This window comes from Acromyrmex echinatior, chromosome 3, assembly GCF_024713525.1.
Source record: "Acromyrmex echinatior isolate Ae372 chromosome 3, ASM2471352v2, whole genome shotgun sequence".
NCBI classification, from domain to species: Eukaryota; Metazoa; Arthropoda; class Insecta; order Hymenoptera; family Formicidae; genus Acromyrmex; species Acromyrmex echinatior.
In genome coordinates this window covers 8,353,819-8,373,792 of record NC_141854.1, presented here as the reverse complement: position 1 = coordinate 8,373,792, position 19,974 = coordinate 8,353,819, and the positions used below count along the sequence as shown (strand labels likewise).

The following is a 19,974-nucleotide window of genomic DNA, read 5'->3' as shown; positions in this document are numbered from 1 at the left end:
TAAATACTTTTAGATACTTATAGATAAATACTTTTATACTTTAAATTGATCCTTAATTTAAATTAATCATTCAGATACACAAGCAGAACATTAAGTTGATATCAAAATGATGTCAAAATAATTCCAAAATGATCATTAAAAGTCATTTTTTAATCATTTTCGATTCATTTTAATGTCATTTTGACGTTATTGTGATCTTGTTGTTCTACTATATGGGAAAAGGACATAAGCAATATGAATAAATATAAATATAAATCATCTCAATATAAATGAATTTATCTAATTGACTGAAAAATAAAAATTTATACAATTAATTAAAAAATTAGGATATATCATAATAAATTCTCTCATATACATATACATATGTTTAATATATAAAGTATTTGTACATCCGTACACCCACTTTAAAATAAAAAGAGAAATAGTTTTTGTTAAAAAAAATATTTCATCAAAAGATATATACAGTAATGTCTAGAGAAATACTAATATCCTTATATAAGAAATAATAAACATCTCTATATAATAATAAGAATGATAAAATCCTTATTGTTATATAAGGATATTAATTATTTCTTATCTTAATTTAAAAAAAAATCAATTTTTTTTTTAAGTTAGAGTTATGAAGTTTAATGTGATATCTGCGCCTTACAGCATTACACTTTAGAACTGTAGAATGATAACAGTCTTGAATCCTATTCACAAAAACAAATAAGTCAGTTGTTTCTCAATTTCATTGATAGAGGGCAACGGTGACTATATGTTACTCGTTTTTAAAATATCTTCACTACTACTATAAATATGGCTATTGTAAGATAGAAACTTTAAGATCATACTTCACAGGATCAGTTCTGTAGGAGTTGATCTCATTCTCCCTCCCTAACATGGGAGTTGATGTAACCACGACGATGAGTAACAGTCCTCTTCTCTGAGCGTGAGAACGATATGAATTCTCGGCACGTTCGAGAGCTCAGTCATCAATGATCGGTTCACTATCTGTACCTAGTGCAGACGGGATGGGGAAGTAGGACTTTCTGAGTGGTTTGCAAACCGTAAATAAAAAATAAATTGTATAAATAAGAGCTAATAACTATTTTTTAATCGTCGTAAAATATACTTACGTAGGCGGAATGAAATTGACTGCACAATATAGTTTAGTGCCGGAAGGTCTGGGGATAATTGAAGAACGATGACATTATCGACAATTGACATAAATTTGCAATTCTTAATATAAATGTTATTTGGATAATTATTATAAATTCATGATTTTTTATTATATAAGTGTTGCATAAATAAGTATATATGTTACGTAATACTATAATATTTTATATTTTGCTGCAAAATTACAACTTTTTTCTCTGTACAATTATCTTCTCTCTTAATAATCAAATTCGGATGATAACATTACAATAACAGTTTTAAATAAAAATCAATTAAATATTATTGAGTTTTAAACGTACATACTTGTTTACAAAACTAATACTAATAAATCATAAAATTAGTATTATTATATTATCAATTTCTTATTCTTATAGTTATTTAAATTTTAACAGTTACACGAACTTTCGTAAGACTGGCCGTTTTTAACAGTAAGTTTTTGCAATACCGTACATCCAGAACGAACTATGCATGTGCAGTTTCGACTTTCTTAAATAACGTTTAACATTTACCCGAATACACAGAGACATACACAGAGAGATACACATTTATCTGAATACACAGAGACCTTTAACATCTCGTCAATAACGGTAACAAATTACAGTTGTATAGTTACTTTTTATATTTTGAATTTATATTTGAAAAATTTATACTGTAAAATTTTTTGACTGATCTTATTTCAGCATTAAAAAAGTAATGAAAAAGTAACGAATCGTTATTTTATAAAAAATGGTATAATACATTAGAAATGGAACAGTAATTATATATAACGGTAACTATACATATAGTTACTTTTTCACTCGGTAACGAGTAACGAGATAATAAGTTATTTTTAAAAATTAACTTTTCTCATTCCTTGTGTGGAGATAAGCAGAACTTGTTGCAAGAAAGGTATGTGTAATATAGTAGAGATCGGTGCTTTTTGAAAAAAATTAAAAAATGCAAAATTCTTGTGTTATAAGTGATTTCAACGTTAAATTTGATTAACTTAATTGATTAATTTAATCGGTAAAATCCCAAATAGAATAACAAGTCATAGCAACATCAATTATAATAAAATGAAGTTAAATTGATGTTAAAATAAATCATAAATGACATTTTGAAGTCATTTTGATATTATAATGACTTGTTGTTCTGCTTGGGATTGTACAAAACAGAATTTTTAATATAATTCTGTAATCTAATCTCTTTTATGTAGCAACAAAAAAAAATTAATTTAATACAAAATCATATTCTTAATAAAAAATAAATACAAGCATCATTCAATAAATTAATCGTCGATAAATTAATCAAAGTTTGTGATTAAAGTAGATTTACCGTCATTGTTATAAGCAACTCAACAAACGAGAATGGATTAAAATTTTTCCCGATTTTTGCGTATTTTATATATATAAATAACAAATACTTTTTTTGGATTTAATTGGATTCAATTGAATTCAATTAGATTCAATTGAATGCAATTGGAAAAACTGCATTTCCTATTCAAAATTGAATATAATAGTATTCACAATGTATTATGTGTGCACAGAAAAAGCTAATATTATTTTTAGATTGAAAGACATAGAGATGCTCCATGCAATTCTTATAAATGAATAAAAATTCATTCAGGATTGAAAAGCATTCATTTTAACATTCGTGAATCAATATTTCTGAAAATGAAATGAATGAAGTGAATCCATTTCAATTCATTTCAATCTCGTTTGCTGGGAAGTAGTGCCCTCTACAAAAAACGTAAAATCTCTGGTGAGCGCAATACGTGTAGGTAAAACAAAAAGTGTACCACACATATATATTATCATAATATTATAGAATTCTGTGAGAGTATAACTGTTAGTTGATAATTGATCTAATTGTAGAAAAGCATAAAAGAATAAATTAAACTATTAGAATGAATGAAGCTCATGATGGTATAATACAATAATTCATAACAATACAGACACATATACAGGGTGTCTCATTTTAATTAAAACAGCTAATTTTTGGAAATCACGAGATTTGAGGAAAAAAATATTTCATACAAAAGTTGTAAGATTCAAAGCAACCTTGACCTGACTTAAGGTTACTTTGAATTTTTTAAATGGAACCCCCTATTTTTAATTACATATTCGTGTAGCTTATTTCAAATACTCTTCATTATAATGAAATGTTTTTCCATTAATTATTTTTTGAGTTATAAAGCTTGAAAGTTATAATACCGTCGATATTAATTACACGTATTATGCAAGGTGTCCAACCGACGCGACGGCTAAAACCTCTTGAATATTATTCAAGATCATAACCTGGATAACATTTGTTAAAATCAAAGTTATTGTTCCTCTTATTTTCATTTTTACATTAAACATTTATTTTACATAAAAATAAAAATAAGATGAAGTACAACCTTTAATATGAAAAATTTAATTATTGCAAAATTGCAAACAATATTATGAATATTACTATGTTATTTAAAGAAGGCACTTTCTAGTTTATATTTATATTTCTAAAATTTTATTTTCAGCTTTTGTTTAAAAAATATCGTCCAAATTAAAGTGATATAATGGCATCGATCACTTTCCTTTAATAATTATCTATATAATGAAATACTTTTATTGTCTACAATTGTTATACATTATTTTTATAGTATAAAGTATTGTTAGTTTTACGTTGATGCAATATATGATATATGATATTTATCATGCATCACATTATTATTTAATAAATTGATTAATATTTTTACTGAAGAATTCAATTAGCAAAGACGTATTTTTTTAAACATTTTCAGAAATATTTTTAGCAATATTTGAAAAATATTTAAAACCTGAAACTAATAAATCTAATAATATTTTGTAAAATATTTTAATCTCGCAAAATAATAGAATTGTAAGGATTACGTATTTGAATTATTTTCAGTAAATATATGTATGCGTACATAATGAGGCACGCTCGTTTGACAATCCTAATAGTCTTTAGATTATAACAGATAGTTTCCACAACTAATTTGAATAATTTTTCATAAATTTATTACTTTTGAGTTTCATTTTTGAAATTTACTATTATCATTTTTGAAATTTATTATTAAATGGATTCTTCATAATTTTAATATTTTATATATAAAATTATTAATGAAATCTTAATGAAGTAATACTGAAGTGTGTTAATTGATACAGATTTTAATATGCAATTCAGTAATATTTTGTTATTATTCATTACAATTTCAGTAAAAAATTTCCATTAAGATTCTCTCACAAATATAAACTAGTAAAGAGAGGAGGAGTCAATTACTGATATATATAGTCCGGGAAAAAATGTTTTTTATATAATTATATAAAATTATACATATATATATCAAAATATATATAATTTTATATATAATTGTATATAATTATATATATTTATATATAATTATGTATAATTATATATAATTATGTATATATATATATAAATTTCTATTAATATATTAGGTGTTGGAATTAATTCGTAGCGTTTTTTAATGAAAGAATGTTATTTATTTCACATGAGCATTAAAAAATACATTAATGAAAGTATTTCCCATCACTTGTAAAACGCTACGAATTAATTCCAACACCTAATAAAATTATATATAATTATATATAAAATATATCCATTTATATGCAAATATACAAAATTATATAATTTTATATAATTATATATAATTATATATAAAATATTTTTTTCCGAAAAGTTATTATGTCGACATTTGAGCCGTACAGGTGCTATATCGAAAAAAACATGAAGAAAAATCTGTATCAAGAAATGAATGAAAAGCGATCTATTTCGCTTAAGGCGTGAAGATCGGTCTATGAGTTTGAGCACAAGAATTGTTATAATACTTACTTATACTTAAATTGTAGACGTAAGTAACACACAAACTTTCATGTATGACGTACAACTTATTGCCGTGTCTCCAAGAGAAGCTTATACGTTACTTACGTCTACAACTTAAGTCTCTAAGTAAGTGTTACGACAATTTTTGTGCTCAGACCCTGTATTTGAAATATAGATAAAGTTTTAAAATTAGCTCATATAAATACTTGTCCACCATTAACCGTAATCTATAACATAATTGATCAATTTTTAAATTTTATCTGTATTTCAAAATCTACTAAGGCTATTTAACTATAATCTAGATAATTGATCAGTTTTTGAACTTATTTTACTTGCACGGAAAACTATTGCACGACAAATCACAAATACTTTTATAACTTATTTTTTTATATATAATAATTTAATTTGTAAATTTCTGGACGCTTTGTCTAGCATACATCTCTATTTATTTAATAATAAAAAATACGGTTATATTATTAGGTGCGTTCGACTAGACACTATTAGTGCTATTTGTTATTGTCTTTTCTTAATTTTGAGATGTAAAACAAGGATTGAATCCCTGAACGCATCTAATAACATAAATCATATTTTTTATTATTAAATAAATAGAGATACAAAACTAGACAAAGCGTCTCGAAATTTACAAATCAAACTATTACAGAAGGAAAATTCTTGAAAAAATAAATTATAAAAATATTTGCAATTTATCATATTACATATATGTAAAAAGTATATATTGTAATTCCATTAAAAGCTCTCTCTCCCATTAAAAAATAATTTCTATACAAACTTAAAAATTTTTCTTTCGAGAAACTGTTCTTTTTCCCTTCCCAAACCATGTATAACTACTATTTGTCTAAAACATTTTTCCGTCTCTTCTCTATTTTTTTTGGACAATTAAAATGGAATACCCTGTATTACGTGACTACAACAGAACTAAAAATATTTTTGATATTTCTAATATTTTATTCAATATACCTATAAACTTTTCAATATATAAACGCAAATAATTTTATTTTAAAGATAAGAATACAAAACTTAAAAAACATTGATTGGTTCAGCGTAATCTCTCAATGATAAATCTCTATTTTCAATTTAACTTTTCCCGGACTTGATGGAAAATAACAAATAATTGTTATTTTTCTGTTTTTAGAAAATCCCGTAAACAATTTTAAATTATTAATTTAGCTTCCGCCAATTCGTCCAAAAATCAGTCCAAAACTTCCATTCCAAAAAACAAAAAAATCATCACTCTTCAATATTATTACAACAACATTTAATATAAAATATATGTAACATTTTCTAATATTTTTACAATTATATATTTCATATATTTACAAAATACATAAAATATATAAAATATCAATAATATATAGAATATTAATAATAATATTAATAATATGTAGAATAATATTAAGAACTGTTTGCGCAATTAATTTCGATATAGTATTTCGGCAAAACAATAACAATATGGCGAATTATTTTAATGCTACATATATTTGCAAGTTAAATTTGGAAAGAAATTGTTTAATAATCGAGAAAAATATTTTAATTGTATTATGTTTAAAATATTTAGAAATATAATTTTGGATAAAGGAATCAAGTTAATCCATAATATGTTTATAAAAATACATAATTATTTCTAAATTTTAGTGTAAAAGTATGTTGTATTATACATTTAGCGTGATAAAATTTTAAATAAAAAATTAAATGATTTTGAAATAATTATAAAATATCTTAAATCGAATTTGTCTAATTTTTAACAAATATTGTTTAAAAACTTAATTCTAATAAAATTGCTGCGTTGTAATAAATTATCTTAGCGCAATTATTTTCTTCAATTTATGACGTACTTCGTTATTAACTATTTCCTGTATTATAATGTTTCCACTTTGCATTTTGCTCGGAATAATAAAAAATAAATGTGACATTATGTCAATTAAACTGTTGATTACTTCCTCATTGTTATTTATTTGTTCATTATAAAGCGAAATTTTGGTCAATTTATGACGTACTTCATTATTGACCATTTCCTGTGTTACAATATTTCCACTTTGCTAGAGATAACAAAAAATAAATGTATATAATATTATCTGTTAATTAGATTGTTAATTAATTCCTCATTGTTACTTCTTTGTTCGTTATAAAACGAACGCATCGAAAGGGAACAATCCAGAAGTTCGAGAATAATTCATCGTTACAGCTCTTGTTGATTAATCGATCGCTGTCTTCCCGAGTCTTCGTTCTGTTCGTGTGTGAGTACGTGATAGTAATAATTCGTTACTTATATTGGGAGAAAAATTTTTTTGAGTTAAAAAGTTTATTTTTTTTAATAGTATAATAAGAAAAGGTGACACTCGAAACAATTTCTACTTTCCTCTGCTTGCCATGCCGTCTTTATTACATTATTGGTGGCAATCAATAGACGAATCTCACAGATAAAATTCAAGCTCAAAATATTAATAATTTATATACTTGCCTGTCAGAAGTAATAAAATTTCCTACATTGTAAACAGAAACTTATCTCTACTAAAGCAAAAAGTTTGCCATAAAAGCTAATAATTTTATGATCATAAGTAATAACCATCGCTCGATGAGCAGGCAGCCTTGCGAAACCCATAAAAAAAAAGATAGATACACTTAATTAAAAACTTTATATTTTTATTTATTGTTAAAAACTTTTTATTTAATGTAATGTTTTTATGTAATATTTTTTTAATGAAATATACATATATATAACACCTAATATTAAGGCTGCAATATATACATTAAGAAAATATAAATTTTTTAATACAATATTGGAACAAAAATTCATAATACTACTATATATATATATATATATATATATATATATATATATATAAAGTATATATATATATATTGTTTGATAGACAACCCAGACAACACACAAAATTTTTTGTAAAATATTTAGAAAATACTTATAAATATTTATAAAACTTATTTTAAATATTTTTAAATATTTTTATGATCTTAGATTGTATAGAGCATAAACGTTTATAGATATTATGAAATATTTATTGTAAATCTTATAGTAAATACTTAATAAGATAAGTTATGGAAATACTTAATAAGACAAGTAAGTAAAAAATACTTACCAGGAATATTTATATTTATCTTAAATATTACATATTAAATATTTGGTTTATCTTTTAATAATATTTTGAATAATGTTTTATATAAAATGTGTATGAAATATTTATATAACATTTCACAAAACGAATAATAATAAATTTTTCATAAATATTCTGTGCTGTCTGGAAAAGTGAGAAGAGAATAATTCCCATTTTGACCAGTTTTCTACATGTAAAAATGATCAAACTCGCAGAAAGTCAACAGACATAATGATCTTTCGAAAGTAAGCAAGCTTTTAAGCTTTAAAAAGCCCTATTTTTTTATTTAAATTTTGTTAATATTTAACGAAGTTTCAGCTATTCGAATTTTAAATCAAAATACTGTTCGGTACAAATTTTTGTTTCAATAGAATACAGATATATCTTTTTATCGGTATAATCTGGATTCTTTCTTCTCGCCTCTCTCCGCCCATTAATTTTTTAAATCGAATTTTATTGCTTTCTTTATTTTTTATATTTTCTTATTTATATTTGAAAAAAAGATTTTTATGTTCCTTAATAAAACATGTATGATAGAAGATATTTTGTATCCTAAAATAAGATCCATATTTTGTATGGATTCTACTTTAGGCTGCAAATAACTTATTTATAAATATATCTATTAATAAATAATAAAATAATATAATACATTTGCATTTTTAGGATACTTGGACAAGTGATTCACATAATGAGGACTATTATATTCGTCAGTTTGCTGTGCGCATTAATATTATCATTTTCTGAAGGTATGCTTTTACAATCTTTTTGAAAACTTACAATTCCATTCTAGTCAGATTCTTCGTTTAATTTTTTTTTCGTAAATGAATTCAATATGTCAAAACTAAAAAAAAACATCATATTATTGACACAATCGTTGTAATAATTATTTTCTGCTTATTGGATATGTTTGAGAAAAAGATGATCGGAGAATGTTATAAAAAGTTAATTGTAAATAATATAAATGAAAAAGAAAGTTAAAAATTGTGATAATCGAAGTGAATCAAATATCTCGGTCACAAACAGTTTATTTATTCAATAGTATGTATTGTTAAAAATTAATGAATTTAAATAAGAGAAATTTGTGGTAAAGATGTAACTTGAAAAGTAAGGAACGATTTAAAACTGAAAATTAAGTTGCGATAATAATGTAATGAACTTGTACATTAAATTTCATGCAAATCTACATAAAATTTTATGAAAAATACATTAAATTTCATAAAATTTTGTGAAACGTAACATTTTATATATACAAATATATTTTTCAGTTTCACATACATTCTATTTAATGGAATGTTATAAAATAAAATTTAACTTATGTAACTTAAAAGTACAGCTTAAATTTCATGACATTTAGCCACCATTATAACCGCCGCTACAATACAAGTTTAATGTGAACTACGCATAATTACTGCTGTAACTCCTAATTTTCCATGTGGCGTTCGCATATATATTATTAACACAGGAAACTATTAAAACACTTCTACTCACTATAATCCCGAAAATGAAAGAGGGTATATTTGGGAACGCGCGAACATTATGGTTCAAATGCAAGCAATAATCAAGCGATACATAGAGTATCCTAAAATTGCAACTACATTTATATGTTTACTCTAATTCACGTGCAATATTATCAGCATAAAACCGCAGTTAATAACATGAGTTTATTTACGATCGGATTACGCATTGATTGTGACGCAAATGTTAAGAAGCATACAGCGTACTTTGAAACATGCGCGTGCGCGGATATGCATTATTTACTACATATAATATATAATATTTATAATATTTTTATTTATAATATTTTCTATAACGAACAAAGACAACAAGGAAAGGAAGGAAAGAAAAAGGCAGTGAAGTTGTATGAGAGAAATTGGGAAGAATATGAGAATGTGAAGAATCAAAAAGTTTAATGTAAATCAAAAGTTTTTTGGCTTTAGATCAATAAGCCAAGCAATGAAGATTATTATTATTATTAATATTATTATAGGCAGTACTATCGGACTGAAAAGCGATCGAGAATTTCATCAAAGCAGTTTTGCATCCGATCTTGTACCTCAGTGCGGAATCAGTAATGTGCAGGCAGATAGAATCGTTGGTGGCAAAGAAGCTGTGTTAGGTATGAATAATTTTTATATTATGGAGAAGTATTCAAATAGTGACAGGCGATGTTGCTTCGATTAATCAAAGTCTGATGGTTTTTGTAGAGATAATTGAATGTTTTCCCTATGATTTTTAATTAATGAGGTATCCAATTATTTCAGATCCGATTGAATCGAATATTATTTGTTTTTAAATTTGATTAATCAGTAAGGGCCAGTTTCATAGACATAGAGGACATATAGTATAGCTATATCTTGCACGGCATGCTCGATCTATTTATACTATCTCAAAGTTACAACACATTTTTCAATTGCTTATTAAATAATTGTTTTCAAAATTCAAAATTTTTTACAAATAAATTTATTTCAGTTTATCATAGAAACTTTAAATCTGTTTTTTTTTATTTTTTAAATACTTTGGAAGAGTATTTTCTTATCAATGTTATATTTTTCCCTTGCGATAATGTTGCAGCGTCCTTTTGTAAATAATTAAGAATACAAACTTTTTTTCAGTAAATTAATCTCAAGAAATATAAATATAACTTATTATACATTTCATTTTTAATAGATTATGATAGAATTATAAAATTCATTATTTAATAATTAAAATAAGTACTTATTTTTTTAATTATAAAAAAGATTATATAAATGTAGTTCATTAGTATTTGTTTCAACACGTGATTATTGTTGCAGCTATCAACATAATAAATTAATTTTGTAGGTGAATTTCCTTGGATAGCTCGTCTTGGGTGTATTGTTTCTCCTATGCCTGGTCTGCAGTGGATATCGTGGATGTGCGGTGGCACTTTGATTAACGAGTTATTTATCCTTACCGCTGCTCATTGTTTTTCTGATGATTCTTCTTTAATTTCTTTGATTATGAGCTATGTAGCGCGTGTTGCCGATTTAAATTTCGAGGACACCAACGATGGGGCAAAACCGATTCAGGTTCCCATTAAAGATATAATGCGGCACATGGAATACAATGCTTTGACTCATGAGAACGATGTGGCGCTTGTAAAACTAGCTGAGAAGGTAAAATTTACACGTAAGTTTTTATACTCTATTCTATTTTGTTTTTAAAGTTATATTTGTCTTTTGAAGAAATAAAAAACAATATTTTCGTTATGTATTAAGCAAAATCGCGTGATATAAAATTTATTAAATAAAGAAATTTTATTTAGTATGAGATAAAAGGTAAAAAATAAATTACATTTTACCAAGATTTTTAAAGAGGGAACTCCTTGTAACCGGTTCAAAAAAATCGTAAAATGTTTTTGCTTTAATCAATAGTAGACATGTAAAAAATTTCCAAAGTTACAGAGCGAAACAAAGTTTTAAGAAATCTTTGTCTATCTCTTGCGCGTAAGTATACGAGACTCTTTACTCGATTCTGTTTATAAATCTGTTTTCTGCAACTGAACTAGTATATACACTTTCCAGTGAGAAGTGACAATGGAATCGATGTCGAATCGATTTTCTGATTGAATTTTGGAACTTAAAGCGAAATAGATACATGTTTGGTATTTGATAAGCGAAAAAGAAAATTCTAGTGTCGTCTAGTAAGGAATGCAGGAATACGAAATAGATCTTATAATAATATAATTTTTCTATTCGATATTAAAAACTTTAAATGCGTTTTGCTCTCAACCATTTTTTTGAAATTGAATAGAAAAGATTACTTAGAAATTATTGATCGATTCAAATTGTATCGATGTAATACATGAAGTTTAAATATATTTATCGCTGAATCTGTAAAATTAATAAAATAATAAAATTAATTTAAACAATTTTTATTGCATAAATTAAATAAAATTCTTTGATAAAGTTGTAATATTTTTTCAAAATATTTCCTTTTCTTAATTTTCAACTTTTTTTCTTATTTTCTTGATTTATTAAAAAAGTAATTTCATAAAAAAATAAATAATTATTGTATATTATTGCATCAGAATACAAAATACACTATAATTCTTGCATTTACAACTCCGGCAAGGAGGCTGCGTCAATATTTGTTGTAGACTCTATAAATTAAATCAATTGTTTTGTAACAAAATATTTTTTCTTTACTTAAAAATGTGTAATAAAACACAGAAAATCTTTAAAAAGATTCACTACATTGTTTCTTAAAAAAAAATTCGATAAAATTACCTAACTTCTTTTTAGTGATTTATTAACTTTTATTAACTTTCAATCTGATCTGCAATAAACTAGTCATTCAAATCTTATGCGAATCTTAAATGATGGATGCATATTATCGTTTCTCATTTAAAGAATAATAGAAGTAAAAGTCGAGTGTTATTTTTCTTCTTTTACTCTTAAATTAGAATAATATGATTACATCCACATATACACAAATTGCAGAACTTATCATTAATTGTATCTTTTCTATAAACATACAAAGTACATTAAAATAGATATTAAATTTATAAAGTCGATAAAATTTTCAAAATTATTATTATACATTACATGTGTCGACTTATGTTATAAAAATTTTTTAAATTAAATATTACATATTTTAGGACACAAATTCTTTTTTCTTGTCGTAATATAATAGATTAATAAGTTTTATAAACTTTCAGCAATACTTCTTCCCGCTTGTCTTCCGCTAGGAAAGGTGAAAAATGAGAATTTAGATGGGATGGAGGCTTCAATCGCTGGATGGGGACATACTAGTTATGGTAAGTAACAATTACTTATTATTAGTAATTTGTGAAATGTGAATTAATTCTTGCCTATTTATAATCTAATAATAAAAATACAATAGTCTTTTTATTCTAAAAATACTAAAGTTTGTTACATCCGTATTTGTTTTTCAGAAGGAGAATCGCCCGACGAACTTTTAAAAGCTACAATTTCTATAATTTCGGAAAAAGAATGCAAAGCTGCTTACGGTCAATCGACTGCAGTTATTGATAACCGCACTCTATGCGCAGAAAGTCCTGGAAAAGATTCCTGTCAGGTAAGAAAAAGAAAATAAAAAAATTAAAAAAAAAAATTAATGAAAGATTTACATCATATCTTTATCTCTCTTTAAATAGTTTAACAAACAAATGAAGAAATTAATAAAGAAATTAAAAATTCTTGATTTATATATATATGTATATATGTATACACATACATACATTATACATTGTAATTAATTAACTCAATAATTTTGTATTTAATTTTAATTATTTTAAAATTAAATTTTACCTTTTTATTATTATTATCACTTTAGTATTATTTTTACTATAAATTATTTCATTTATTAAATGTGTGCGTGCATGCGTGCGCGCGCGCGCGCGCGTGTGTGTGTGTGTGTGTGTGATTCTGTCAATTTCCGAACCTCTATTATAACGTTTTCATTCCTTTTTTATTTAATGATAATATAGAATATATACTATAAGGAAACAAATTTGTTATAAATTATAAATTTAATTAGCTTTTAATTTCTAAAATTAATTGTAACATTAAAAAAAAAAATCTTTAAAAAAGAAAATCTTTAATAATTTGTGTGTGCATAAATATTAGTATATTTTACTAGTACATTTCTCTTACGATTTGACATGATTTTTAGGGTGACAGTGGTGGACCACTGACGATAAGATTTGAAAATAAGACATATCTTGTTGGAATAGTATCATGGGGCAAGGGATGCGCTGAGCCAAATTATCCAGGCGTATACACAAAAGTTGCAGAATTCTTACCTTTCATCAAGCAACACATGGGTATAGAAGATTTTTCTTATTAAAAATTAAAACCCTTTCTTTATTAATTTTTTATATAAATTTTAAAAACTGTATTCTTTATTACGGCATGTAAACGATCTCTTTTTTGAATTATAAATCACATTGTCACAATAATCATTTATCAAGGCAAGATGATGTTTGACAAAGATCATCCGTACACTGAAAGAAAAGATTGGCTGCTGTAGTAATTTAAATGATAAAATATGGCATTGCGTATTTTTTATTGGCTACTACAATCAGTAAAAATACTATGCCATATTCAGCTGATCTTTTCTTTTATCGTTTTAAAATAATGAGAAGTGTTAAATTTTTAATAAAAATTAATGTATTAATATGTAATTTATTTACGTACATCTATATATGTTACTTGCAAAATATTTTATAAACAAAAATTGCAGACTTTATATAGTCTCATAAAAAATACATATAATCTCATAAAAAAGTTACACAAACGACACACTGTGCTGGGTATCGCATATCAATTTTGAATTTTCAATTGTTATTACTTACAAATTATTCGCTGATTTTAGATGAAGATGTTTTTTAGACCAGAAAATGTTTTTTATGTAAGAACATACACACACACACACACACACACACACAAATTTTTTAAGAAGATATAAATATATATAAACCTATATATATATATATATATATATATATATATATATATATATATATATATAATCATATACAAAATATATCTATATCCTAAGTTATATATCTATCCTTCTTTCTTTTGTGAAATTACTATTTAATATACAAAAAATATATAATAATAATAATGGGAAAACATAAAAAAATAATTAAACGGATAAATCATTATATATAATTATATATAAACAACTATTTTCCATTATTTCAAACTTAACTTTTTGTAAAAGAAACAATGTAAAAATGATTCTTTAATTTTTTTTATTATAATTTTTTCATTATAATTAAATATAATTTTTCGTATACTAAACAGTAATTTTACAAAAAAAAGAAAGATATATGGACATATATTTCGTATGTAATGTATATATTTTTATGTATGTATATATTTTTATATTTATATATGCATGTGTTTATTTATATTTATACATATGGAAAAGTAGAGTACTTGTGCATATTTTGATTTAACACTTTCTGATGAATGGAACCGCTATACCTTGGCGAAATTTCTAGGCTAGATAGTGCTTTGCAAATATAAGCATAAGTTACATATATAATTTGAAAATGTAGTTAACGGAAAAAGCGAAAAAAAGTGAAATTACGTATTTTGATAGTAATTTTGACATCCAAAAAATAAGACTTTAAATCCGTATTCTTATTTTGCTTATATCTTGCATATATCTTATCGTGCATATATCTTATTGAAATGCGTTATTATGTGCATCTTTTGAGCTATTATTCATTGAATTAAGTTAAAAAGTCTTTGAGTAACCGTTTTTCTTATCAAATCAATTCGCGGCTAAAAATTGTGCGCATAGATAGTTCAAAGTTTCTTCCCAATGAAAAGTGCACTATTTGTAATGAATTCGGAAGATATGAAACTCTGCCCAGTCGACAAATTAAAAGTAACATGACATCCATGTTATTTCGTATACCACAATATAAATGTATTATAATATAACACATGGTGTTACATAGCAGTTACATTATGCGAAATTATAACGTTGACATTTTATTACTTTAGTTTGTCACTGAGTGATTTTAATGCTCCTTAAGTTCTGAATATATGGGTCTATGAAGAATGCAGTGAAGTTGATGACAGAAAGAATTACATATGCTATTTTTGTTTAAATAATTAATTTTCCCAATTTTTATATTATTTTTTCAAAGTTTATATTAAGTTTTTATTAACAAATATATTTTTTCATTTCCTTATCAACATTCCATAAAATATGAATTAGAATGAGTATTATTTATTAGTTTCCTACGATTTTTGCTTTGCGCATAATTATTCAATTTATGCATACAATTACCCGTCGGCGTCGCGCGAGAAATTTTTTCGCTTTTACTTTTTTCGTCAAATACAATATTATTAAATGAAAAATTGTTCAAAATGAGAATGCATATTGATAGAGGATATATTAGGTGTTGGAATTAATTCGTAGCGTTTTACAAGTGATGGGAAGTACTTTCATTAATGTATTTTTTAATGCTCATGTGAAATAAATAACATTCTTTCATTAAAAAACGCTACGAATTAATTCCAACACCTAATATATTATATATATATATATATATATTTATGGTTTTTTTTTGTATTTCCTTATATATATATATATATATATATATATCGATTTTAACTTGAAAAACTATCTCATAGATAAATTCTTCTTAGATGCGCACGATTTCCTTACTTTTCCCTATATGTTTTTTACATGAAAAATTTTTTATCGGGTTTTTTGTTCCTTGTCAAAGGAAAAGAATGTTTTAGCATGTTTAAATTGCCAAGTAAATTAATCAATCTTATCAAATTATAGAAATATAAACCTTTGAAAAAAAACCCATCTTGCGTACTACATCTAATGTATCGTTCTAGTGTGTTAATTTAACATATAAATTTTTATTTTGCTAAAAAAATAGGCTTCCACAATTTGTTTCCAAATTTTATCATAGCGTTATATTTTTGTATTAGTTTTTTATATAATATTTTTTTTTTAATATTTATTAGAAAATCTTAAGTCTAATTAAAAGACGTAGTAGTGTCTCGAGTGTCAAATTAATCATTTATTATTATTTTGTTATTTTATATATGACTTTCGAGACCGGTTGTGTATATTTACGCGATCCGTCGATTTATTAGTACCCGAGATTATCGAATCAGCTGTATCAATTAAGTTCTGAATAGATTTAATTGAAAACTTGAATTCGAATTGTATAATCAGATGTTTTAATTTTTGTATATATAGAACAGTGAATACTGGAACTCCCAAAATAAGTCTCCAAGACAACCAGAAGGATTTAGGCGAAAGCTCAACAAAAACTTATTATCAATAAAGGAATGAACTAATTAATTAATTTAATTTCTTATAAATGTTATTAAATAAACTCAAAATAATTCAAAATCTCTTTCCTGATGTTAATTTTACCAATAAGTATTCAATTGATAAAGAATTCTATAATTTTGTTCTTCAAAACAAATTTAACATAGCTAACAATAAGTTAATTATCTCATTATGTAAAATTGAATAAAAAATATGATTAATATTTTGATTTTATATTATTCCTATTATTTATATGCGGAAGCATCAATCAAGCTAATTTTGAAACGACGTGCTATAATATATGAATAACTGGTAACTGTAATAATTCCGAAATAATTTAATAATCTAATTTCTTAAAGTTAAATTTATTCGAATGATTCATATTGGTTTCACGAAAGTTAGGCATACATGTAATAGCATCTGTTCCTTATACATGTAATGCTGGTATTATTATAAAGTGATATCTTTTCGATATATATATTCACCGACAAAAAACGGGCCAAATTTTAACACAAATTTTGAATACTTTTAATTTTGAATTGCGATACCTTAATGAGAGAATAATAGTAACCCTAATAGAAATAAATCGCTGAAATCACTGAAAATCGCTGAAATCTATCAATTGATTCATTTTATTGTAAATTATACTGAAATGGATCTATTGATAAAGATTTCACTGATTTATTTTCACCAGGGAACATAAACATTTAAAAATAATTTTTAATCTATATATATATTTATATTATTATCTTTAATCTAAATTCTTATAAAAATAAGTACATTAAAATAACGATATTAAGAAATTAAAGATTTAGTAAAACTGTAGATAAGTTTAATATAGAGAAAAGCATATTCTATGTACAAACTACTTACAATTAGTTTTGCTGGGAAGCTCGCTTTTTTCATTAAGACACTTGTATTCCATGTAATCTTGTTTGTTGTGTCTTTTTCCAACCTATATATATTTCGTCCGAAAGAAAGGTTTCTATTTTCATCCTGTCTGATATATTCATGACCACTGTCTTTGTTCGCTGAAAGTATGATGATATTTGGGTCCATGTTCAGTTCCTGAAGTGCCAGCTCCTTAGGCTAATTCTACAATGTGCTCTTTGTTTCCTGTTTCTTGCTGTTTGTCTCTGTTTGTCTTTTGCCTTTTTGGTCATAGGACAAAAAACAATAAGACAAAAAACAAACAGTAAGAAATAGAAAACAAAAAGCATTGTAGAATTATCTTTAACATTTACATAAAGGGAGTCCTCCGAAGAATCAGTTCAGTATCAGTGCCCTCTTTGCTCTGATGAAGTGAACGGCAAGATTCACAAAACGTTGACATTAGTAATGGATCACGATATGGTGATAATTCATAAATCCTTTGGCACCTCTGAAAAAAACACCTGTGAAAACCTCAAAAGTATTATTAGTTAAAATTATTAATGGAATGCAATATCATATTTTGAGAGGTAAAAGTTGTTAAAAGCCTAATGCAATTAGAGTATCATATTATAAGCAGTAACTAATAAATCGCCGATCATCAACAGTGGTGATGACTACGATGTAATCATAATGAAAAATTATAATCCTCTTCTCTAATAAAAAATGGGTCTCAACATGTTCGAAAGCTTTTTGTCATTAATGATCATTTACTCCATCTGTACTTAGTGCAGAGTAGTTAGAAAGTATGACTTTAATGATTTACAAATCAAATTATTTGGGAAAAAATATTTTACATATGATTATATAAAATTATATAAAAATATATATAATTTTATATAATTGTATATAAAGGGACATATTTTATATATAATATATAATATATAGTTTTATATATTTTATATATTTTATATATTTTATATATTTTATATATATTTTATATATTATTATATATTTATACATGTATAATTATATATAAACTTATATAAAATGAAGTTAATATAATAAAAAATTATATTATATATAAAATTTTATATAATTATATATAAAATTTTTTTTCCGAATGAATAAATATTATGTATCAAAAGAATAATAATCGATGGATGAAATAAAACCGACTGCTCAACAGATTATAAATTTATCATCGACGGTCGGTCATTTCAATGTTTTTTAATTATCCGCAAATCTCAGTCTTTTTACATGAAAAAAGACTACGGAATCTATACAGCTGAGATTTTAAAAGTATACCTGAAGATAAATAGAATTTGTTGCAAAAAAGTTATAAACATTTATCTCTTAGACAACGATAGTATTAATAATGATGATTATAAAAAGTGTTTAAAAATTGCAATTAGTGACTTCCGCTATCAGTGACTTCAACTAAAATCTTATTTAAATTAATATCGACAATTAATTCAATCAGTTGTTTAAAGCAAAATTTTTAATATAATTCTGTAATTTAAGCATTTTTATTTTTGTATTAAATAAGAAACAATTAATAATACTTATTATATAATCAATTTCATAAGATGAGCTAGAACAAGCTAAAAACATAGAGATTCAAAGAACAAGCTAAAACGTAGAGTTTCAAAGAACAAGCTAAAACGTAAAGATGTACAGCATTAATATAATTAAGATATATCCAGATTATTGAGCCAAACTTCAAACCGCGAGCATTTTGACGAACAGTTCATTTGCCGAGCCGCGTAATAATAAATGCTTACTGAAATGCTCAATTAGGGTTCGACTCAATAATCTAATAGACACACCTTTAAGTTTATTTTTTGATATGCATGTAATGCCCATAAATTTTTTTATTATGAGAACCATCGTAAGATGTCTAATGATAAAATAAGAGAGAAAAGCAATTATTATATATTTATATTAAAAAATAAAAATAAAATTTTAATACAAAAAATAAAATACCAATTTATGATAATAATTCAATAAAATATTTTACATTTACATTAAAATGTATTATAAGGTTATAAATACAATATAAATAAATAATTGTATCTCTGCAGTTGACAGAAACACATGATTATGATATATTATAATTATAATAGTGTGTGTGTATAACATGTATATCATGTTAGGTGATATATATTATCTAAGATTACAATAAAAAAAA

At 24.6% G+C, this 19,974-nt stretch overlaps 1 protein-coding gene and 1 non-coding gene across 2 annotated transcripts; both read left to right on the top strand.

The window, feature by feature from the left end:
* Positions 1-89: 89 nt before the first annotated feature.
* LOC105146396 (venom protease) lies at positions 90-16,952 on the top strand. The gene is made up of 9 exons (XM_087404114.1): positions 90-2,046; positions 7,085-7,235; positions 8,775-8,857; positions 10,099-10,227; positions 10,932-11,258; positions 12,790-12,888; positions 13,027-13,169; positions 13,767-13,917; positions 16,839-16,952. The coding sequence occupies exons 3-9, from the start codon at positions 8,800-8,802 to the stop codon at positions 16,844-16,846; spliced, it is 915 nt and encodes a 304-aa protein (XP_087260240.1). The 5' UTR covers positions 90-2,046; positions 7,085-7,235; positions 8,775-8,799; the 3' UTR covers positions 16,847-16,952.
* LOC147910180 (small nucleolar RNA U3) lies at positions 824-1,040 on the top strand. The gene has a single exon (XR_015544694.1). It is a non-coding gene; the product is annotated as a small nucleolar RNA U3 (small nucleolar RNA).
* Positions 16,953-19,974: the final 3,022 nt, after the last annotated feature.